General features: G+C 43.6%; 1 protein-coding gene across 1 annotated transcript in view; it reads left to right on the forward strand.

Annotated features, from left to right (window-relative positions):
- The window catches only part of LOC139411717 (TBC1 domain family, member 23), a 78,700-nt gene extending 63,982 nt beyond the window's left edge, over positions 1–14,718 (forward strand). The window contains exons 15-19 of the mRNA XM_071158431.1: positions 196–240; positions 2,642–2,730; positions 8,122–8,257; positions 8,529–8,723; positions 10,087–14,718. Of these exons, the coding sequence (XP_071014532.1) occupies positions 196–240; positions 2,642–2,730; positions 8,122–8,257; positions 8,529–8,723; positions 10,087–10,171 (550 nt within the window). The 3' untranslated portion in view covers positions 10,172–14,718. The remainder of the gene's footprint in view (positions 1–195; positions 241–2,641; positions 2,731–8,121; positions 8,258–8,528; positions 8,724–10,086) is intronic.
- The last annotated feature ends 10,576 nt before the right edge of the window (positions 14,719–25,294 follow it).

The following is a 25,294-nucleotide window of genomic DNA, read 5'->3' on the forward strand; positions in this document are numbered from 1 at the left end:
AGTTGAACCCCTCTTCGCCGTGCCTTAGTTGACCCCTCTTCGCCGTGCCTTAGTTGAACCCCTCTTCGCCGTGCCTTAGTTGAACCCCTCTTCGCCGTGCCTTAGTTGAACCCCTCTTCGCCGTGCCTTAGTTGACCCCTAATCTCGTGCATAAATTTAACCCTTCATCATTGTGCCTTGTGTATTCCATGCTAGAATGTCTTTCACTCTCCCCTGGCCAGAGAAGGGGGTCCCTGACCGGTAAGACTCTTCCAGCAGCATGATGGCCTCTGTGGCCCCATCTCATTCCTGCTCTGTCTCTCGCAGCCTACTTATTGCCCCGGGGACCAGAGGGCACTTGTTATGGAGCCGAGAGCTGTACCACGACCACACTAACGCATCCCCCCTAACATACTGCTCCCATCCCTTACTCACACCATGTATCCAGTCCACATTCTGGCTCCTGGATGAAGTACTGCCCTCTGATCACTCTGTCACCTGTTATAGTCGCTATGCTCTGTGTCACCTGTTATAGTCGCTATGCTCTGTGTCACCTGTTATAGTCGCTATGCTCTGTGTCACCTGTTATAGTCCCTATGCTCTGTGTAACCTGTTATAGTCCCTATGCTCTGTGTCACCTGTTATAGTCGCTATGTCACTGTATGTAGGTCACTGTCTGTTGTTGCTCCTTCTAGTCTAACTATATGAGTTGTCTGCAGTGGTCCTTGGATCTTTGCCTTGCCACTGTTTGCGTTGACACTCTAAGTGTGTGATACTATTTCACTGTTCTCCAAGGTGATAGCCGGGGCTGTGTGGTTCACTGTTCTCCAAGGTGATAGCCGGGGCTGTGTGGTTCACTGTTCTCCAAGGTGATAGCCGGGGCTGTGTGGTTCACTGTTCTCCAAGGTGAGAGCCGGGGCTATGTGGTTCACTGTTCTCCAAGGTGAGAGCCGGGGCTGTGTGGTTCACTGTTCTCCAGGGTGAGAGCCGGGGCTGTATGGTTTACTGTTCTCCAAGGTGAGAGCCGGGGCTGTGTGGTTCACTGTTCTCCAGGGTGAGAGCCGGGGCTTTATGGTTCACTGTTCTCCAAGGTGATAGCCGGGGCTGTGTGGTTCACTGTTCTCCAAGGTGATAGCCGGAGCTGTGTGGTTCACTGTTCTCCAAGGTGATAGCCGGAGCTGTGTGGTTCACTGTTCTCCAAGGTGATAGCCGGAGCTGTGTGGTTCACTCTTCTCCAAGGTGAGAGCCGGGGCTGTGTGGTTCACTGTTCTCCAAGGTTATAGCCGGGGCTGTGTGGTTCACTGTTCTCCAAGGTGAGAGCCGGGGCTGTGTGGTTCACTGTTCTCCAAGGTGAGAGCCGGGGCTGTGTGGTTCACTGTTCCCCAGGGTGAGAGCCGGGGCTGTGTGGTTCACTGTTCTCCAAGGTGAGAGCCGGGGCTGTGTGGTTCACTGTTCTCCAAGGTTATAGCCGGGGCTGTGTGGTTTACTGTTCTCCAAGGTGAGAGCCGGGGCTGTGTGGTTCACTGTTCTCCAAGGTGAGAGCCGGGGCTGTGTGGTTCACTGTTCTCCAAGGTGAGAGCCGGGGCTGTGTGGTTCACTGTTCCCCAGGGTGAGAGCCGGGGCTGTGTGGTTCACTGTTCTCCAAGGTGAGAGCCGGGGCTGTGTGGTTCACTGTTCTCCAAGGTGAGAGCCGGGGCTATGTGGTTCACTGTTCTCCAAGGTGATAGCCGGAGCTGTGTGGTTCACTGTTCTCCAAGGTGAGAGCCGGGGCTGTGTGGTTCACTGTTCTCCAAGGTGATAGCCGGGGCTGTGTGGTTCACTGTTCTCCAAGGTGATAGCCGGGGCTGTGGCTGTATATCTACTGTATGTGCCTCTATTGCCCTGAATATCACCACTAATAAATGACGCTGTAATTGTAGAACCACTGCTTTAACTGGTTTCTTATTCCTCTAATAGTAACATAGCTGCTTGACTAATCCCAGATGGCTTTAACTGGTTTCTTATTCCTCTAATAGTAACATAGCTGCCTGACTAATCCCAGATGGCTTTAACTGGTTTCTTATTCCTCTAATAGTAACATAGCTGCTTGACTAATCCCAGATGGCTTTAACTGGTTTCTTATTCCTCTAATAGTAACATAGCTGCCTGACTAATCCCAGATGGCTTTAACTGGTTTCTTATTCCTCTAATAGTAACATAGCTGCCTGACTAATCCCAGATGGCTTTAACTGGTTTATTATTCCTCTAATAGTAACATAGCTGCCTGACTAATCCCAGATGGTTTTATCTGGTTTCTTATTCCTCTAATAGTAACATAGCTGCCTGACTAATCCCAGGTGGTTTTAACTGGTTTCTTATTCCTCTAATAGTAACATAGCTGCCTGACTAATCCCAGATGGCTTTAACTGGTTTCTTATTCCTCTAATAGTAACATAGCTGCCTGACTAATCCCAGGTGGTTTTAACTGGTTTCTTATTCCTCTAATAGTAACATAGCTGCCTGACTAATCCCAGATGGCTTTAACTGGTTTCTTATTCCTCTAATAGTAACATAGCTGCCTGACTAATCCCAGATGGGCCGTGCGTGTGGCTGTTCGTGCTTCATGTAAGGGGGCAGGAATGAAGAACAACCCTCTGACTTGTTTGTCTCTTCTATATAACAGACATGTGAGCAGTAGTGACCGGGTTGGAAAACCTTACAGAGGAGTGAAGCCAGTGTTCAGCATCGGTGATGAGGAAGAGTATGATACAGGTAACTATTGTGAAATACATCTACAATACTACTACTACAACAATCAATACTACTATACTACTACAATCAATAGTACTACAGTACTACAATCAATATTACTACATTAGTAATACCTTACTACAATTAATACTACTACAATACTACACTACCTCAAACAATACTACGTCATGAATACTACATCACTAATACATAACTACAATTAATACTACTACAATACTACTACTACAACAATCAATACTACTATACTACTACAATCAATAGTACTACAGTACTACAATCAATATTACTACATTAGTAATACCTTACTACAATTAATGCTACTACAATACTACACTACCTCAAACAATACTACGTCATTAATACTACATCACTAATACATAACTACAATTAATATTACTACAATACTATACTGCTCCACTCAATACTACTATACTACTACAATCAATAGTACTACAATCAATATTACTACATTACTACAATTCATAATACTACAATACTACACCACCTCAATCAATACTACTTCATTAATACTACATTACTAATACATAACTACAATTAATACTACTACAATACTATACTGCTACAATCAATACTACTACTCTAGTCAACACTACTATATTAGTAATACATTAGTAATACAGTACTACAATTAATACTACTACAATACTACACTACCTCAATACTACTACATTATAAATACAGTACTACAATTAATACTATACTACTACAATCAATGCTACTACAGTACTACTTCTACAATCAATACTACTACAATAGTAATACAGTACTACAATTAATACTACTACAATACTACACTGCCCCAATCAATATTACCGCAGTATTGCTATAATACTTAAATACTACTACAATACTTTAGTATTACAATCAATACTACAGTGCTACAATCAATTATACAATACTGCTACAACCCTGTAACCCCAATCAGTCGTCCCTTCAGACTAGTTCTCCTCTCCACCTATAGACCTGACTCACCAATAGGGCTGTTACGGTGACCGTATTACCGCCACACCGGCAGTCACGCGTCATGATAGCAGTCAAATTCTACGTGACCATTTAGTCACGGTAATTAAGCTTCTCCAGGGCTCTGATGCTGCTGTCATTAGTAGCCTACACAAACCTTCCAACTGCCTGGTACTCAGCTCTCTATTGTCCCTCTAATCACTCTGACATTAATGCAAATGTATTCGAAAATCTAATCCAGCATTTCATGAGAGCCCATGAGCTCATGTTGCACAAAATTTCTATGGGCTATGCAATTGCGTGAGAAAACAGAGTGATGGCCTCTATTAAAAAGAGGAGGATCCCATCAGCTTTCTATAGGCTGTATTTATTTCTCAACTTTGCTAATATTAATCACATTGCTTCTCTTTACAACAGGAGTATAGCTTCTCTTTACAACAGGAGTATAGCCTACCTATCTGACATGTAAATTAACCACGGGAAAAGCGTCCTTCATTCGCTATTTCAGTGCATAGATGACATATTTTTTTCCCCTGCCCCTGTTTCGACAGCTGCATGATAATGGTCCATTCTAAATCAAAACTAATTTCACACATATATTATTTAGTACAGTTGAAGTGGGAAGTTTACATCCACTCAGGTTGGAGTCATTAAAACTCGTTTTTCAACCACAACACATTTCTTGTTAACAAACTATAGTTTTGGCAAGTCGGTTAGGACATTGACACAAGTCATTTTTCCAACAATTGTTTACAGACCGAACTCACTGTGTCACAATTCCAGTGGGTCAGAAGTTTACATACACTAAGTTGACTGTGCCTTTAAACAGCTTGGACAATTCCAGAAGATGATGTCATGGCTTTAGAAGCTTCTGATAGGCTAATTGACATCATTTGAGTAAATTGGAGGTGTACCTGTGGATGTATTTCAAGGCCTACCTTCAAACTCAGTGCCTCTTTGCTTGACATCATGGGAAAATAAAAAGAAATCAGCCAAGACATCAGAAAAACAATTGTAGACCTTCACAAGTTTGGTTCATCCTTGGGAGCAATTTCCAAACATCTGTACAAACAATAGTACGCAAGTATAAACACCATGGGAACACGCAGCCGTCAAAATGGCTTAAGGACAACAAAGTCAAGGTATTGGTGTGGCCATCACAAAGCCTTGACCTCAATCCTATAGAAAATGTGTGGGCAGAACTGAAAAGCGTGTGCGAGCAAGGAGGCCGACTAACCTGACTCAGTTACACCTGCTCTGTCAGGAGCAATGGGACAACATTCACCCAACTTATTGTGGGAAGCTTGTGGAAGGCTACCCGAAATGTTTGACCCAAGCTACCAAATACTAATTGAGTGCATCTAAACTTCTGACCCACTGGGAATGTGATCATTCTCTCTACTATTATTCCAGCTCATGCCCACAGGCCTATATGTTTTGATAAGGTTAGTATCACACCTCATGCCCACAGGCCTATATGTTTTGATAAGGTTAGTATCACACCTCATGCCCACAGGCCTATATGTTTTGATAAGGTTAGTATCACACCTCGTGCCCACAGGCCTATATGTTTTGATAAGGTTAGTATCACACCTCATGCCCACAGGCCTATATGTTTTGATAAGGTTAGTATCACACCTCATGCCCACAGGCCTATATGTTTTGATAAGGTTAGTATCACACCTCATGCCCACAGGCCTATATGTTTTGATAAGGTTAGTATCACACCTCGTGCCCACAGGCCTATATGTTTTGATAAAGTTAGTATCACACCTCATGCCCACAGGCCTATATGTTTTGATAAGGTTAGTATCACACCTCATGCCCACAGGCCTATATGTTTTGATAAGGTTAGTATCACAACTAAAGTGGCCAAATAACTTATTTTAAAATGAAGCACGTTAATCCGCTTTACAAGGGGTGTAGAGCCTAACTGGCATACATATCGGTGCGTGAGTTTCAAGTTTGGGGAAGAAAATGTTCACCATAAAAATGCACCTTTTACAATAAAAGCATTACATGCATAAACACATTTGTGGCTTTTTTTTAAATGTTTTTTTCCCCGCTAATGGAACATTCACACTTATAGCCTACTACCATGTGTGCATTGTCAACCGTTGTACTATGGGGGATAGTAGATTTACAGAGGCTAGTACTTTTGCTGTTCGTTATGCCTACTCATCTTCAATTATGAGGATGAGCGTGGTTGTATCCCCGACGTGTCTGTCTTCACTTGTAGCCTGTGAGAAAGACCCTATCATGTGTGGGAGAGCCATTTGAGTGAGAGGTGCTTTGAAGTTTGCAGCCTGAAGAGGGGAATTATAATGATTATATTCAGCCCAAGGGAAAAACGGCCACTAGCCACAAAAGGCATGGATTTTTTTTAGGGGGCATTAGGGCCACACAAAGGGAATGCAGGCGGATCATTTGAGGCATTATCAAGTGCTTGTCAAATTGTGAATGAGAGACTGATGACGTGTGTACAGCCTGCACAATAAACGATACAGAGCTCATGCCTTTCATAAGACCTTTGTCAAATCATCAGTAGAGTCTCAACAGCTAATGGGGATCCTAATAAAATACCATTCAGCCTTTGTATCACAACTAAAGTTACATAAATAACTGTAAATGAAGCATATAGGAGGACCAGTTCCTTTGTTAACCGCTCAACACACGAATAGCAGCATGTGCCCTCAAATCCTTTGGAGAAAATATCATTTTTATTTTATTCAGCTACAGTGCATTCGGAAAGTATTCAGACACTTGACTTTTTCCACATTTTGTGACGTTACAGCCTTATATACCTTATATAGACCGGGTCTGAATACTTATGTAAATAAGACGTTTCTGGGGTTTTTATACATTTGCAAAAATGTCTCGCATTGTCATTATGGGGTATTGTGACGTCATTATGGGGTATTGTGATGTCATTATGGGGTATTGTGACGTCATTATGGGGTATTGTGACGTCATTATGGGGTAGTGTGACGTCATTATGGGTTATTGTGACGTCATTATGGGGTATTGTGACGTCATTATGGGGTATTGTGACGTCATTATGGGGTATTGTGATGTCATTATGGGGTATTGTGACGTCATTATGGGGTATTGTGATGTCATTATGGGGTATTGTGACGTCATTATGGGGTATTGTGACGTCATTATGGGGTATTGTGACGTCATTATGGGGTATTGTGACGTCATTATGGGGTATTGTGACGTCATTATGGGGTATTGTGACGTCATTATGGGGTATTGTGACGTCATTATGGGGTATTGTGACGTCATTATGGGGTATTGTGATGTCATTATGGGGTATTGTGACGTCATTATGGGGTATTGTGACGTCATTATGGGGTAGTGTGACGTCATTATGGGTTATTGTGACGTCATTATGGGGTTTTGTGACGTCATTATGGGGTATTGTGACGTCATTATGGGGTATTGTGATGTCATTATGGGGTATTGTGACGTCATTATGGGGTATTGTGATGTCATTATGGGGTATTGTGACGTCATTATGGGGTATTGTGACGTCATTATGGGGTATTGTGACGTCATTATGGGGTATTGTGACGTCATTATGGGGTATTGTGACGTCATTATGGGGTATTGTGACGTCATTATGGGGTATTGTGACGTCATTATGGGGTATTGTGATGGTATTATGGGGTATTGTGACGTCATTATGGGGTATTGTGACGTCATTATGGGGTATTGTGACGTCATTATGGGGTATTGTGACGTCCTTATGGGGTATTGTGACGTCATTATGGGGTATTGTGACGTCATTATGGGGTATTGTGACGTCATTATGGGGTATTGTGACGTCATTATGGGGTATTGTGACGTCATTATGGGGTATTGTGACGTCATTATGGGGTATTGTGACGTCATTATGGGTTATTGTGATGGTATTGTGACGTCATTATGGGGTATTGTGTGTAGGTTGATGAGGATTTTTTGTTTTCATCCATTTTAGAATAAGGCTGTAACATATAACAAAATGTGGAACAAGTCAAGGGGTCTGAATACTTTCTGAATGCACTTGAATGTTCAAATGTATTCTTCATAATATAAAATAATTCCACGGAAGGTCAGTGGCTTGTAGGCTGTGCATGGAAGACAGCAGATGCTAAATGTGAATGTTAATTAATGGTCAATTTACCCTGAGACCAGCAGTTATTTGCTTGACAATCACCGGCTGATTAAATGTCATTACCGCCACAGCCCTACTCACCTCTAGTTCAGTGGTTCCCAAACTGTGAATCGGGGCCCACTTGTGGGTCAACCTGATGGGGGGGTTGCGACTCAACAGACACCTCAATTGGGAACCCCTGCTCTAGTTGACTAAAACTATTGATCTAGTTTGATCTCTATGGCTGTATCCCCCTCTGTCTCGCTGTTCAGATGAGATTGACAGCTCGTCCATGTCGGATGATGACAGGAAGGAGATCGTAAATATCCAGACGTGGATCAACAAACCAGACGTGAAGCACCATGTTCCCTGTAATGAGGTCAAGGAAACCGGACACATGTTCCCCAGGTGAGATTCCTGTTACAATAGACGCATGTTTCTAATGGTTCCTGTTTCTAATGGTTCCTGTTTCTAATGGTTCCTGTTTCTAATGTAACGTGGTTCCTGTTTCTAATGTGACGTGGTTCCTGTTTCTAATGTGACGTGGTTCCTGTTTCTAATGTGAAGTGGTTCCTGTTTCTAATGGTTCCTGTTTCTAATGGTTCCTGTTTCTAATGTGACGTGGTTCCTGTTTCTAATGGTTCCTGTTTCTAATGTGAAGTGGTTCCTGTTTCTCCAGTCACCTGTTGATCACAGCGACCCACATGTACTGTCTGAGGGAGATCGCGTCCAGGAAGGGTTTTGCCTATATCCAGTCCAGACAGGCCCTCAACAGCGTGGTCAAGATCACCTCCAAGAAAAAACACCCAGAACTCATCACCTTCAAGTTTGGCAACAGCAACACTGCTGGAATAGAGATCTCTGCTGTGGAAAGGTATTGACTAACTGACTGTATGGGTACTGGCTGTCTCTGTTTACTAGACTACACTAACTGACTGTATGGGTACTGGCTGTCTCTCTGACTAGACTACACTAACTGACTATATGGGTACTGGCTGTCTCTCTGACTAGACTACACTGACTGTACGGGTACTGGCTGTCTCTGACTACACTAACTGACTGTATGGGTACTGGCTGTCTCTCTGACTAGACTACACTAACTGACTGTATGGGTACTGGCTGTCTCTCTGACTAGACTACACTAACTGACTGTACGGGTACTGGCTATCTCTCTGACTAGACTAAATAATAATTAAACTAATATGTGCACCTGAACACTTTAAAACACAGTGCATGTTATGGCCTGACTAACTTTACTACATCCTAACTGGTTCTTCTCTTCTATCAGTATACCAGTCTCTGTGCTGTCAGTGTACCAGTCTCTGTGCTGTCAGTGTACCAGTCTCTGTGCTGTCAGTATACCAGTCTCTGTGCTGTCAGTATACCAGTCTCTGTGCTGTCAGTGTACCAGTCTCTGTGCTGTCAGTATACCAGTCTCTGTGCTGTCAGTGTACCAGTCTCTGTGCTGTCAGTATACCAGTCTCTGTGCTGTCAGTGTACCAGTCTCTGTGCTGTCAGTGTACCAGTCTCTGTGCTGTCAGTGTACCAGTCTCTGTGCTGTCAGTATACCAGTCTCTGTGCTGTCAGTGTACCAGTCTCTGTGCTGTCAGTGTACCAGTCTCTGTGCTGTCAGTGTACCAGTCTCTGTGCTGTCAGTATACCAGTCTCTGTGCTGTCAGTATACCGGTATCTGTGCTGTCTGTATACCGGTCTCTGTGCTGTCAGTGTACCGGTCTCTGTGCTGTCAGTGTACCAGTCTCTGTGCTGTCAGTGTACCAGTCTCTGTGCTGTCAGTGTACCAGTCTCTGTGCTGTCAGTGTACCAGTCTCTGTGCTGTCAGTGTACCAGTCTCTGTGCTGTCAGTGTACCAGTCTCTGTGCTGTCAGTGTACCAGTCTCTGTGCTGTCAGTGTACCAGTCTCTGTGCTGTCAGTGTACCAGTCTCTGTGCTGTCAGTATAACAGTCTCTGCTCTGTCAGTATAACAGTCTCTGCTCTGTCAGTATAACAGTCTCTGCTCTGTCAGTATAACAGTCTCTGCTCTGTCAGTATAACAGTCTCTGCTCTGTCAGTATAACAGTCTCTGCTCTGTCAGTATAACAGTCTCTGCTCTGTCAGTATAACAGTCTCTGCTCTGTCAGTATACCAGTCTCTGTGCTGTCAGTATAACAGTCTCTGCTCTGTCAGTATAACAGTCTCTGCTCTGTCAGTATAACAGTCCCTCTCTCTCTTTCTGCAGGTATCTGATCCCCAACGCGGGTGATGCCACCAAGGCCATTAAACAGCAGATCATGAAGGTTCTGGATGCCCTGGAGAGTTCCTAGAGACAGACAGGGATACATGAGAGCCCCCCCCCAGCTGGCCGGGAGGGGAGACGTCTGTCTGTCTGTCAGCTGAGGGCAGGGTGCTCTCTTTCTATTGATATCTCTCTCCCTTTCTCTCTGTCCTCCTCCTCTTCCCAGCCAGGCGAGGACCTGGACAGATCCTGTGTTGACTGCTAACCCTCCCTGTCTGTTGGGCTGAGGGTGTCGTCTCTCTCCCTCCCTGGTTGCTGAGGACTTGAGAGAATGATTGACTGACTGGTTAAGTCCCAAACGGCACCCTATTCAATATATAGTCCTATCGGGCTTGGTAAAAAGTAGTGCACTATATAGGGAATAAGGCTCTGGTCTAAAGTAGTGCACTATATAGGGAATAAGGCTCTGGTCTAAAGTAGTGCACTATATAGGGAATAGGGCTCTGGTCTAAAGTAGTGCACTATATAGGGAATAGGGCTCTGGTCTAAAGTAGTCCACTATATAGGGAATAGGATCCTGTCTGGGAGGCATCCTGAGACTGTTGCTCCCTATTCACCACCCTGGTCTCATCCTGTCTGACATATGTGGGTTACACCCTCCATTACCCTGGTCTCATCCTGTCTGACATACATGGGTTACACCCTCCATTAACCTGGTCTCATCCTGTCTGACATACGTGGGTTACACCCTCCATTACCCTGGTCTCATCCTGTCTGACATACGGGTTACACCCTCCATTACCCTGGTCTCATCCTGTCTGACATACGTGGGTTACACCCTCCATTACCCTGGTCTCATCCTGTCTGACATACGTAGGTTACACCCTCCATTACCCTGGTCTCATCCTGTCTGACATACGTAGGTTACACCCTCCATTACCCTGGTCTCATCCTGTCTGACATACGTGGGTTACACCCTCCATTACCCTGGTCTCATCCTGTCTGACATATGTGGGTTACACCCTCCATTACCCTGGTCTCATCCTGTCTGACATACGTGGGTTACACCCTCCATTACCCTGGTCTCATCCTGTCTGACACGTGGGTTACACCCTCCATTACCCTGGTCTCATCCTGTCTGACATATGTGGGTTACACCCTCCATTATCCTGGTCTCATCCTGTCTGACATATGTGGGTTACACCCTCCATTATCCTGGTCTCATCCTGTCTGACATACATGGGTTACACCCTCCATTACCCTGGTCCCATCCTGTCTGACATACGTGGGTTACACCCTCCATTACCCTGGTCTCATCCTGTCTGACATATGTGGGTTACACCCTCCATTACCCTGGTCTCATCCTGTCTGACATACGTGGGTTACACCCTCCATTACCCTGGTCTCATCCTGTCTGACATACGTGGGTTACACCCTCCATTACCCTGGTCTCATCCTGTCTGACATATGTGGGTTACACCCTCCATTATCCTGGTCTCATCCTGTCTGACATACGTGGGTTACACCCTCCATTATCCTGGTCTCATCCTGTCTGACATACATGGGTTACACCCTCCATTACCCTGGTCTCATCCTGTCTGACATGTATGGGTTACACCCTCCATTATCCTGGTCTCATCCTGTCTGACATACATGGGTTACACCCTCCATTACCCTGGTCTCATCCTGTCTGACATACGGTGCACTCGGAAATTATTCAGACCCCTTGACTTTTTCCACATTTTGTTAAGTTACAGAATTGCTCTAAAATGGATTAGTTTTCCCCCTTCATCAATCTGCACATAATACCGATAATAATAAAGCAAAAACAGGTTTTTAGACATGTTAGCACATTTATAAAAAGTTTTAAAAAACTGAAATCACATTTACATAACTATTCAGACCTTTTACTCAGTACTTTGTTGAAGCATCTTTGGCAGCGATTACAGCCTCAAGTCTTCTTGGGTATGACACTACAAGCTTGGCACGCCTGTATTTGGGGAGTTTCTCCCATTCTTCTCTGCAGATCCTCTCAAGCTCTGTCAGGTTGGATGGGGAGCGTTGCTGCACAGCTACTTTCAGGTCTCTCCAGAGATGTTTGATCAGATTCAAGTGCTGCCACCACCATGCTTCACCGTAGGGATGGTGCCAGGTTTCCTCCAGCATTCAGAACAAAGAGTTTAATTTTGGCTTCATCAGACCAGAGAATCTTGCTCCTCATGGTTTGAGAGTCTTTAGTTGCCTTTTGGCAAACTCCAAGCGGGCTGTCATGTGCCTTTTCCTGAGGAGTGGCTTCCGTCTGGCCACTCTACCATAAAGGCCTAATTGGAAGAATGCTGTAGAGATAGTTTTCCTTCTGGAAGGTTCTCCCATCTCCACAGAGGAACTCAGGAGCTCTTGGGTTCTTGGTCACCTCCCTGACCAAGGTCCTTCTCCCCCGATTGCTCAGTTTGGCTGGGTGGCCAGCTGTAGGTAGAGCCTCGGTGGTTCCAAACTTCTTTCATTTAAGAATGATGGACACTGTTTTCTTGGGGACCTTCAGAAATGTTTTGGTACCCTTACCCAGATCTGTGCCTCAACACAATCCTGTCTCAGAGCTCAACATACAATTCCTTTGACCTCATGGCTTGGTTTTCACTCTCACATGCACTGTCAACTGTAGGACCTTTCCAAATCATGTCCAATCAAATGAATTTACCACAGGTGGACTCCCAAGTTGTAGAAACATTTCAAGGATGATCAATGGAAACAGGATTCACCTGAGCTCAATTGTGAGTCTCATATCAAAGGGTCTGAATACTTATGTAAATAAGGTATTTCTGTGTTTTATTTTGAATACATTCGCAACAATTTCTTAAAACCTGTTTTAGTTTTGTCATTCTGGGGTATTTTGTGTAGATTGAGGGAAAAAAATGTATTTCATGAATTTTTTTAGAATAAGGCTGTAATGTAACAAAATGTGGAGAAAGTCAAGGGGTCTGAATACTTTCCGAATGCGCTGTTTATGGGATATGTTGGATTCATTATTATTTGTTTTGAAAAGATACATGATTTGCTTTTTTGAGTTTTCGAGTCTTTTACTTTGGGTTTTGTACACCAGCTTCAAACAGCTGAAAAGATGTATTTCACAGCTGTTTAGATGTACAATGATTCTCTACACAATTACTGCTTGTTTTGTCACACAGCTGAGTGTTTTAGGCAAACTATTAGAATTTTAGGAACCAGGAAATGGCGCAGCAATTTCTGAGTATTGTACCTTTTAAATTAGTCTGTTGGTCTTTCAATGGCGAAATACACAAGGCAATATAATGAGAGGTTTACTGGCTGTGGAGACAGCTCCATCCAAGTCAGACAGCACAAGCCATTTCTATGTTGTTTATATTTAACTTGACATACATACTTCACAAGTATTGTTTTTCAGAGTAAGAGCCCATAAGTCTTAAATGAGCCCATTCATTGACCAGGGACCAGTGGTATTTAGTCAAATGATGTCATTCATTAACCCTTAATTTAAGCAATGATCATTCAACTTTTCTTTCTTTTTTTAAACAAAGTCATATACTGCTATCACAAATGTACATCCTCTGACAGAGTGGAACTATACATACAGGTACAGTCACCAACACTATATATATATATAACTGGCCTCTAGATACCTGTCCACTAGTTACACTATATATATTTACAAAAGTATGTGGACAGCCTTCAAATGAGTGGATTCACCTATTTTAGCCACACCCAGTGGTGATCGGTGTATATAATCGAACACAGCCATGCAATCTCAATAGACACACATTGGCAGGAGAATGGCCTTACTGAAGAGCTCAGTGACTTTCAACGTGGCACCGTCATAGTATGCCACCTTTCCAACAAGTAGCGTGTAACAATTGTCTGTCCTTGGTTGCAACACTCACTACCGAGTTCCAAACTGCCTCTGGAAGCAACTTCAGCACAAGAACAGTTCGCCGGGGGCTTCATGAAATGGGTTTCCATGGCCGAGCAGCCGCACGCAAGCCTAAGATCACCATGCGTAACACCAAGTGTTGGCTGGAGTGGTGTAAAGCTCACCGTAATTGGACTCTGGAGCAGTGGAAACACATTCTCTGGAGTGATGAATCACGCTTCACCGTCTGACAGACGAATCTGGGTTTGGCTGATGCCAGGAGAACGCTACCTGCCCCAATGCATAGTGCCAACTGTAAAGTTTGGTGGAGGAGGAATAATGCTCTGTAGTTGTTTTTCATGGTTCAGGCCCCTTAGTTCCAGTGAAGGGAAATCTTAACGCTACAGCATACAATGACATTCTAGACGATTCTGTGCTTCCAACTTTGTAGCAACAGTTTGGGGAAGGACCTTTGGAAGCAAGTCCCCACAGGAATGTTCCAACATCTAGTGGAAAGCCTCCCCAGAATAGTGGAAGCTGTTATAGCAGCAGAGAGGGGACAAACTCCATATTAATGCCTATGATTTCGGAATGAGAAGTTTGTGGAGCAGTTGTCCACATACTATTGGCCATGTTGTGTATCTACCAGGCAGTCTGGTAGCCCCTTTTTACTGAATGATCTTCTCTGATGTCATCTGACAACTGTTTGTAGATACTTTGTCTTTGAGAAAGTTGTATTTTTTCAGCACACAGCCTTAAATAGTAATTAGGATGTTTATCAATATTTAATGTATACTGAACAAAAATATTATTGCAACATGCAACAATTTCAACGATTTTACTGAGTTACAGTAAAAACTCTTTCTAATTGGCTGGGTCCTCATCTATGGATTTCACATGACTGGGCAGGGGTGCAGGCATGTGTGGTCCTGGGAGGGCCCAGCCAATTAGAAAGAGTTTTTCCCCACTCGAGGGTATTATTACAGACCATAAATACTCCTGAGTTTCATCAGCTGTCCGGGTGGCTGGTCTCAGACGATCCTGCAGGTGCGAGGCCGTATGTGGAGATCCTGGGCCGGCGTGGTTATGTGTGGTGTGCGGTTGTTGGACGTACTGACAAATTCTCTAAAACGATGTTGGAGGTGGTTTATGGTAGAGAAATTAACATTCAATTATCTGGCAACAGCTCTGGTAAACATTCCCGCAGTCGGCATGCGAATTGCACGCTCCCTCAAAACTTGAGACATCTGTGGCGTTGTGTGACAACTGCACATTTTATAGTGGCCTTTTATTGTCCCCAGCACAAGGTGCACCTGTGTAATGATCATGCTGTTTAATCAGCTTCTTGCCACACCTGTCAGGTGGATGGATTATCTTGGCAATGGAGAAATGCTCACTAACAGTAAACACATTTGTGCACAATATTTGAGAGAAATAAGCTTTTTGTGCATATGGAACATTTCTGGGATCTTTTATTTCAGCTCAGTAAACATGGGACCAACACTTTACATGTTGCGTTTATATTTGTGTTCAGTATATAAACGTACTGCTCCATATCAATGGGTTCCCGGTCACAGATTAAACCTGATCTGGAATAAAAGCATATTTCAATTTAGATTATCCATTGAATTAGATTCTCCATTGAAATAGATCGAAATAGAAATTGAATTGGATTCTCCATTGTGAATGATTTGTAATTCTGGACTAGGCTTTATTTATGTCTGAACCTGTCCATGTTATATCCAGAAGGTTAGGACAGGGTGATGTTTAACCTGTTGAAAGACTTATTAATCTGTTCCAGCCTCCACTAAGGGTCTCCTGTTTCTTTATAAATGTTTTACAGTTTAGTAAAGTGTTTCTGAAAGACACTGTCTGTCCTCTGCTTTTATTTTCATCCTGTCCAACACTAGACTCATCTCTTATGTAAGGGAAGCTATGTAATATGCATTAGTAGTGGGGGGTGGGGGGGATTCACTAGAAACCAAAAGAAGCAAACGCCACAAAACGGTGAGGGACCTACCAGAATTGTCGAATAACAAACTTGTTTTTGTTGCAAAAATGTTTTCCATCGCAAAACGTTTTGCTACCATGTGCACGAATGAATACACCCCTGGTTTGGTCCATATTTCTGGCAGGTATTCTGAGATGGGATATTTTCATGGTTGAATCTTCAGGATCATTAACATCATTAACATTAAAATTTGAAACTGAACTAACACTGGACAACTGGTCATTCTTCATTTAGCTTTCATAATAAGGTTCGTAAAATAAAACAAACATTTCCACCACTACGCTAGAGTGGCTAATGCTAAATTGGGGAGAAAAAGGGGTACAATTTAAAAAAAGGAGGGTGATGACGATCACAGCGATCAAGAGGATATGGACACTGCGTCCGATACCGGTCAGCTATTCAAAGATTATGAGCAGGAGATACACGACATCATACAAAGTCGGAGTTCAGAACATCGACCCATGGATGTGAGCGGTTGTAGTTATACAAGACGAAGAGCCATCAAAACCCCAGTAAAACGCAGGTCATGTACATTTCCCGTATTGAACAGGAGCTCAGATGACCACCCTGTGTGTAAGAAGCAAGAGTGGAGTAAAACTCGAAGCAAACCCGGAATACACAGTGAAACCAGAGAAGCAAGAAGAGCCTAATCTTCCAGTGAAGATCGAGTCCCAAGATACCCCCCCATAACAACATTGTTGACTGTTGTCAACTAAAAAGACAGGAGAATGGTAACCCCTCTGTTGTTAACGACTGTATCAGTAAGCACAGTAATGTCTACATGTTTGACATTGAACTCGGTTAGGAGACATATTCCACACTACTTAGCACACCCCCTGATAGACAAAGATCTAAAGCTCGTCAATTTAGGATATGAGAAGCCTATTGACACTCTATTGAGTGTGTTACAGGTATCTGAAGAGGTGTCTGAAAATGTAGTCAAGGCCCTGTCAGAATATAACCAAAGCACCTGTCATTGCTCACAGATGGCACAACTCTCTCAGACACTGGGATGTAGGCTTTTTATTTGTTGGGCCCCAGGGGATGAACACGAGATATATGGATTTAAAGACAATAGCACTTGTGTGTACACCATCATAGTATACAGAGAGAACAGGGCCAAATTGTACTACCTGCTTGCTGTCAAAAGTATTTTACACATACAACCTTGCAAGGCTACCTTTCACATCTCAGTTCCAGGTACACAAGCAGGCCTTTGTACACATGTCCGATGGTTCTTGTCAAGGTCCAGGCGTTTCCAACCCAACACATAGTGTAGATACTATTGAAACTAGTCACATTGTACTACAAGGTGAGTTATAGTTGGATAGTGTTCATCAAAGTCCTTACTCAACATTACAACAAAGTGGTTGATAGAAGTAGCTTATTTATACAAGGTAATCCATGTCATACACAAATGTTTTTCTTTTAAGTTATTCAAGTACTATAAAACAGTTTATTCTTCACAAGGTAATATATACAAAAAACATTACATTATATGTTGACAGGGTCATAGTATGTTATATGGAATATGTTGTCTTCTGCAATGGTACATGACACAATAAAAGCATTTCATTGCACAATTACAAGCCTTGCCAATAGGGTCGTTATGGGTACATGTCATTTACACTACTGTATACAGTTTGCTGAGTTTTGTAAAGGATGTAGAGCATTCAGAACAGGTGCTACAGCATATGCATGTTACATGGCCACAGTCTCCAACCCAGTCCTTATTACTAGAACATGCATGACATGTAAACACAAAGTCTGGTACTCCTATAAGGGGTCTGTTACAGGTGGACTGCACATTGGGCACTGAAGGACACCATCTTTCTTGATACGTCTTATACACTGTAGACACATGATGTGTCCACATGTAAGGTAGCGGTTTGACATTTTCAAACAGCAGAGACAGGAAACGGGGTTCGGTATATATCGTCCAAATCATCATTGTCATCAGGCGCTATAAGGATAGAAACATACGTTATACAACTCAAGTGGACAGAAAGTGAAGTGTACAGAAACGTCCATTGAAGGGTATAGTTACAATAGCTATGTACAGTGATCTGCTTACCTGTAAGCACAACGTTTTGGTCTGATTCAAATTCCACCATACATGTATCTTTAGACACATAATGTGGAGATACACACTGGACATTTGAAACAAATCGACCATCTGACTCCATAACGGTGTTTAGGCGTGCCCATTGATCACTGTAGTACAGGGCAAGTGGTATACTCTCGGACAGAGAGTCCCCTGAGATGGTGTTAGTACGACTGGTTGGCTGTGGTGGCAGATGTACCGACTTGCGAAGAGGCATTGTGTAGGGTCTGTGTCTCAGTACTCTGCCCTTTGCTTTTATTGTGATGTATTTCATGTTGTGGTAGAACGTGTCGACGTTGGTGTCCTGACAGATGTTATCAGTGTGGGGGACCATGTCTGCATATATTAGCATCATATTGTGGTCAAACAGCGCTGTACAAGGAGCCATTGCCGACAGTGCTATGTTGGAATCCCAGACGTTGGAGCATCTAATCCCGTATGCCTTCATCAAGTCGTATATCCTCTGGGGTTCTTGACATTGCACTGTTATCATCTTGGTTGATGACCCAGTCAGTACAACAGTGACACAGTGCGGTTCCTATGGGTCACACATACAAACAATTGTTAACAAAGGCCTAAACAGAGACATTTCACGTTTAAAGTAATTAGAAGGTTTAGGAACTTACATGTTGACAGTGCAGCTTCATGTTCGTCAACTTGTCCGCCACGGTCGATCCCTTCAGTATCGTCCAGTCGTACCCTTTCACTAATGCCTCTGTGTTACTCAAATGTTTGTAGAAACTGAGTCCTGGCCTACTGTCAGTGTGGGTGACACTGTAGGTGTTACTAACAACACCCAACGCATTTTTGTTTCCCAACAACGTATCCACATTTCCACACTCCATCACATTGACATTCGGTTCAACCCAGAGATTTTGCATCAAACGTACTAACTGGGTTATGTAGTTGGTAGTCCCTTTAGGTTCAATCTCAATGCAGATAACTGTCAAATGTCTAGTATCGTTGTATGTCCACCTGTTCATATACCACTTTGTGATGTTATCCGTGATAAAGTTGATGTGGTCCAGTGGGGTACAACACCAGCGGATCACTATGGTAAGGTACAACATGGTGCTGAGTAGTAGACAGGCCAGAAAATAATGGCTCAACAGAGTAGCTGAGGTACTTCTTATAGGGAGAGCCCCATGGTCCCAACATGGATCATTATTTCACCCAATGGTGAGGCTCCAAAGTTGTAGCAGTGAGTGGATGATCACTCAGCACATCACAGCTTAGGCCTTCGACCAAATGCACCTGTTTATGAGAGCACAGGCATCCAACCGAGTCTAACCTATTCAGTCAATGTTAGATATCTATACTTTTTGTTATCCAATAACACACAGCCCACCCGAATAATGCTGACTCCTCCGACCAAATGCACCTGTATATGAGAGCACAGGCATCCAACCGAGTCTAATCTATCCAGTCATTGAATTACTATATTTATGTAGTGGTAATACACAGACATATGGTCAGAATGTTGATATGAATGGTGATAATCCACCACTTTGAAAGGACAGAAGTGTCATCACCACCTGAAGCTATTGTCAGACCTAGAACTGAGATTAAAATTTCAACGTATACTCAATTGTGACAATTGCAAGTAGGTGACCACTTACCTTTGCTATTATAAAAGTTGGAAATGTTACATCCTAGAGTACCAAGGTATTGTGACCTAACACTATGTGTGGCCTGTGCCTCTGACGCGACAGGTTCGGAGGCTCATCTGAAGAAGGAAAAGTGGTACTGGTGAACCCCTGTACACATAACCAGGCCTCTATCATATATATAGAGGCACGAGGACAGTCTCTTGAGTAAGGAGGACCAGCTATGTCTGGTACTAGAAGCAATGTTCCTAATAACAGTACTTTGTACCACTCAGACAAGAGCCTCCCTGACACAGACCTGTGCATATGGAGCTTTGCTATGGTCCTAATAATGGTTGTGCTGTCACTTATCCTTTGCTTGTGTTACATATATGTGCTATGTGCAAGGAAGACAAGATACATCAGACTGCCTTTGATTTTGGTGTGATTCTATTTAATGTGATGTTACTCAGTTGACCTGCTAATAAACAGACACAAATGTGGTTTTGTGGTAGTGTTCTTTATTGGTGGTCCGAACAAACAATACATCAAGTATACAATGAATATGATATGTGTTGAAATAGTGTTGGTTACACAGCTGAAGTGTGTTCATGGAGATAGCCTAATGTCACATTTCAGAAGGGCTACACATCCTCTTTCACTCTAGCCGGGTCCCGGTGTCACACGACCATCCCGATCTGTTCTGGTTCTATTCAGATGTACAGGGATGAGTAAGAAACAGACAGTAAACCACACTTGTATGTGTCAGGTGAAGCAAGGCAAGAGGCTATATATGGCCCGGAGATATAGTTACCTTTGACCACAACTGGAATCACAGAGGAGTCTGTAGCTTCCACGACATTGCCTTCACACTGGCCGTTCCCATCGCATCTTACCCCATCACAGTAGCACGTTGTGGGGACATACACGGTGTCATAATGCAGCGAATGTACACGCGAACATGGTGTGTAAATAGGGGACGATGCCCGTTTGCTACAGGTCTTGTGAGTTATCAGCAGTGCTAAACCAAAAACAATCATCAACGGAGCCGCTATTAAGGAGATATTGAGCCAATCGTCCTTGTTGTCAATCCACTAGTAACCACTGTAGTACTCATCATGGTTGAACATTGTGAAGGTGAGAGTGTCCGAACACTGGATGTACTCTACTGTCTTGTCTAAGGCTATACACAGGTCATTACCTAGAGGTACAGTGTGCGTGTTGGCAAATGTCTTTCCTTTAACACTTGTTTCCTGTGTATCATCAACATGAAATGTGGTTATATTTGTATAGCACAATGAACAGACACAATAACCAAGCACTATTAGTGGGGTTTATTTCACATATATAAAAGATGGGTTACATATATATTGACATGACAAAGATAACACCTTTCAGTGCTGCGGAGAGCCGCACAATCGGTTATCACCGGGCATCATTTTGGGTTCGGGGACACTCTGGTTCTTTGCCTCTTCAGTTGACGCCGAGGTTAGTTCCACGACAAGGTCCATTTGCTCTATATGTGTTAGGATCAGAGTCATCACATAGACTGATTGGTCAAATTGCCTACAGTAAATCTTATCTGCTAGGCCATAAATATCTTTCATCTCAATGACACCATAGGGAATATGATTGTACCCCTTGACAATCTCCCATGACAGCAACAGTTTCACTCTGTTCACATCAGCGTGGCTGAGGTTGGCCAGTGTGTTTTCCAATATTGAACGTAGGTTTGAAGGACGATACTTATCAAGCTTAGCCAGCCCTTCAAGGCCGTGCGCTTCGATGTCAGTGATTCTGAAGTCACTATGGTGCTTTCAGAGTGTGTCCACGATAAGAGTCCAGGCAACCTCCCTGCCGAAGTAGGAGTACATTATATTGATCAGAGTCTCGGGTATTTCACATAGGCGTCTGACCTCTGCCTCTTAAGCATCATTCGTAGTGTTTCTCTTAGTCTACTATCTAGTGGCATGTTTTTGTGGTCTTGTATTGCTGCCACGAGCTTCTGGAAGACGTCTTTGTTTCTCATTAGATAGTTGGCCATCTTGAATTTATTTGTCAGCTCCATTTTCTGACTCTACTCTGGTCTCTCTCTGATCTGTGGACATTTGTAAGTGTATGTGCCCTTTGTGACTGTATGTTTATATATCCTTTCACCAAGGGCTATCAGATGGAGAATACATTAATAACCCTACCCACGATGTGTCTATGTGATCTGTAACGTCCGATCGGCTGATTCATCAACCAGGTCTAAGACATCCGATCGGGTCCACTCACCGAAGTGTCTAAGCACTCTGACCGGGGTTACCGTGTTCAACCGTGGCTGATGTCTCCAACCAGAACAATCTAGTCAGAGTAGATAAAAGTCTACATATCCCAAAGATAGTTTCTATTTAACAGTGTACACATCTCAACATAGGTTCCTACACAATAGCCACATCTGAAAGTCATGGCTGTACAGTCCTATCTGACAGAATGGGACCAATGTTGTCACAGTGACAACTTCAAGCATGTCACCTTGGATAGGTTTCTAGCCATCCCACACAGAGAGCTGATGGATGACTACGGAGCATCTTTCGCTACACAACATCGGAACCTGTGCAAAACGCTACAAAAGGTGTTGACGAAGAAACTATTGGTAGATCGGAGGCAATGTACTCCACCTACCACAAGGAAAAGACGACCCTTGGTCGTAGATAAAGAGATAAAGAGCCGATCAATAAGGGATCGAGTGGGGGTCAAGAACAAAAGTTTCAACGGTTCTCCCCGTAGCACAGCCCTAAGTGTCTCTAACTGCAAGGCACGAGTATCGGTTAAGGATCGATTGGGTGCACCTGTGAGAGCAGGGAAAGGGAGACCAGAGGGCCGATTCCGGTTGAGAACGGTGCACAGGATGCGTAACGGGAACTCAGAGTCTCCAGATACCAACAGGTCCACCCCTGGAAACCGCAGCTATCGAGCCAAAGGATATCGAGAGGATTTAAGCCGAATCGACTACCCTCTTTCAAGAACACTTACAAATGTCGCCGCACTCTGGTGTATGTGTGAACTTGTCCTTGTGCTGTGATGTTACAATAAAAATGCATAGTCTAACACTTTGTCAATGTCCAGACTTTATTTTTGTAATAATGATACATCAACACAATAAACATCATCCCAGGTATACCATATAGCAATTAGTTTCAAAGGTGATATTATTGTTGGAATACATCCCAGGTATACCATATAGCAATTAGTTTCAAAAAGAGACAAAGGTGATATTATTGTTGGAATACATCCCAGGTATACCATATAGCAATTAGTTTCAAAAAGAGACAAAGGTGATATTATTGTTGGAATACATCCCATGTATACCATATAGCAATTAGTTTCAAAAAGAGACGAAGGTGATATTATTGTTGGAATACATCCCAGGTATACCATATAGCAATTAGTTTCAAAAAGAGACAAAGGTGATATTATTGTTGGAATACATCCCAGGTATACCAAATAGCAATTAGTTTCAAAAAGAGACGAAGGTGATATTATTGTTGGAATACATCCCAGGTATACCATATAGCAATTAGTTTCAAAAAGAGACAAAGGTGATATTATTGTTGGAATACATCCCAGGTATACCATATAGCAATTAGTTTCAAAAAGAGACGAAGGTGATATTATTGTTGGAATACAGAACTTTGCATGTATATGACAACAAATGCCTATTCATAAATGCCTATTACCAATAAAGCCAGTCCATCCCTAGGTTGTGGCTTTGTGGATAATAGCTATAGCTCTAACAGACGTTTAATAGGCTGAATACGTGTCATCAGCCATCAACATGAGCAACATTTGATTCAGGTAAAGAGGGTACCCGGTGTCCTGTTGTTCTGTCTCAGGTGACATTCGCCAGGCGTAACCGTTCTCGGTCCACACCATCGGCCACATGGGATGTATAGTCTGGATTCACGTAAAGAGGGTACCCGGTGTCCTGTTGTTCTGTCTCAGGTGACATTCGTAACCGTTCCCAGTCCACACCATCGTCCACATGGGATGTATAGTCTGGATTCAGGTAAAGAGGGTACCCGGTGTCCTGTTGTTCTGTCTCAGGTGACATTCGCCAGGCGTAACCGTTCTCGGTCCACACCATCGTCCACATGGGATGTATAGTCTGGATTCAGGTAAAGAGGGTACCCGGTGTCCTGTTGTTCTGTCTCAGGTGACATTCGCCAGGCGTAACCGTTCTCGGTCCACACCATCATCCACATGGGATGTATAGTCTGGATTCAGGTAAAGAGGGTACCCGGTGTCCTGTTGTTCTGTCTCAGGTGACATTCGCCAGGCGTAACCGTTCTCGGTCCACACCATCGTCCACATGGGATGTATAGTCTGGGGCTGGAAACTGTGGGCCTGGACTCCATCCTGGACTCCCTCCTGCCAGTGGTGTTTGTAGAAGCACTTTGAGCCGAAGTGGCAAATACCAGCACCTCGATCATAGTATTCGACACGGTTTACTCGCAAGGAAATCTTTGTACGTCTGTATCAGTTTCAGCTTGTCCTCTTCATCTTCCACCCAGTGATCACTCAGGATGAAGAAGTGCGATCTAGTTCGGCACTCCGGGCACAATTTAACGGTTTTGATATCAAGACATTTCACCGTTCTCCACGTGCGGATACACTCCAGACAATAACAGTGGCTACAGTTGGGCAGAATTGTCCTTTTCAAGCACCACCTCCAAACACACACCATGTCGCTACTGCGCTGGGTGGCAACGGTGGGACCAGCGGCAGCCTCGATACTTAAAGTATTGTACTCTGTGTTCTGTCTCTCCACCGGTATCACCTCACTCGTACAGGCCATCGCATGTGGTCTCGTGGATGCTGCTGCTGCCATTGCAGTCTGTGGTGATTAGCCTCGCTGAGGTGGTCGGCACCACTGTTAGTGTTCTTAAAGTATAATATCCTCCAAACACGGACCGTGTCTGCAACCATGCTAACTCAGGGACTGCTATTGTAGACTGTTTGATATTACATAAAACAATGACCGTTTATTCAACCAGGTTAGCCCAGGGAGTGATATTGTACAATCCCAGGGAGTGATATTGTACAATCCCAGGGAGTGATATTGTACAATCCCAGGGAGTGATATTGTACAATCCCAGGGAGTGATATTGTACAATCCCAGGGAGTGATATTGTACAATGTTTGCTATTACATTCAGTGCCTTGTAGAGGCTGTGTTGTGTCATAAAGGTATATGACGGTCCGTACACACTCCAGTACTAAGGACCGGTACTATGGTTTCATGGTCTACACACACACACTCAATATTCCTCCTCACTGTCAACGTTTGAGTCATAACACCCTTTCGTAAACAGATTCTTTGGTTTCGGCTTAGTACCTGGACCCCTCATGGGCTTTGTATGGGAGGATTCACTATTCACTAGCTTGGTGCTCAGTCAGAGCTGGATATAACTGTTTGGTGGTGCATTGCAAAGCGAGGCGTTGTTCCTGTGGATTGGTACAGTCAACCTCTCCATTATACTGCCGGACATGCTGCTGTGGCCGAGCCTGACGATGTTGCTGCTGGGGATTCAGATGATTCTCTAGAGGTTGAGGTGAATGCTGCGGCTGGGGAAGGTACTGAGG

This window comes from Oncorhynchus clarkii, chromosome 1 (assembly GCF_045791955.1).
Source record: "Oncorhynchus clarkii lewisi isolate Uvic-CL-2024 chromosome 1, UVic_Ocla_1.0, whole genome shotgun sequence".
In the NCBI taxonomy this organism is placed as follows: domain Eukaryota; kingdom Metazoa; phylum Chordata; class Actinopteri; order Salmoniformes; family Salmonidae; genus Oncorhynchus; species Oncorhynchus clarkii.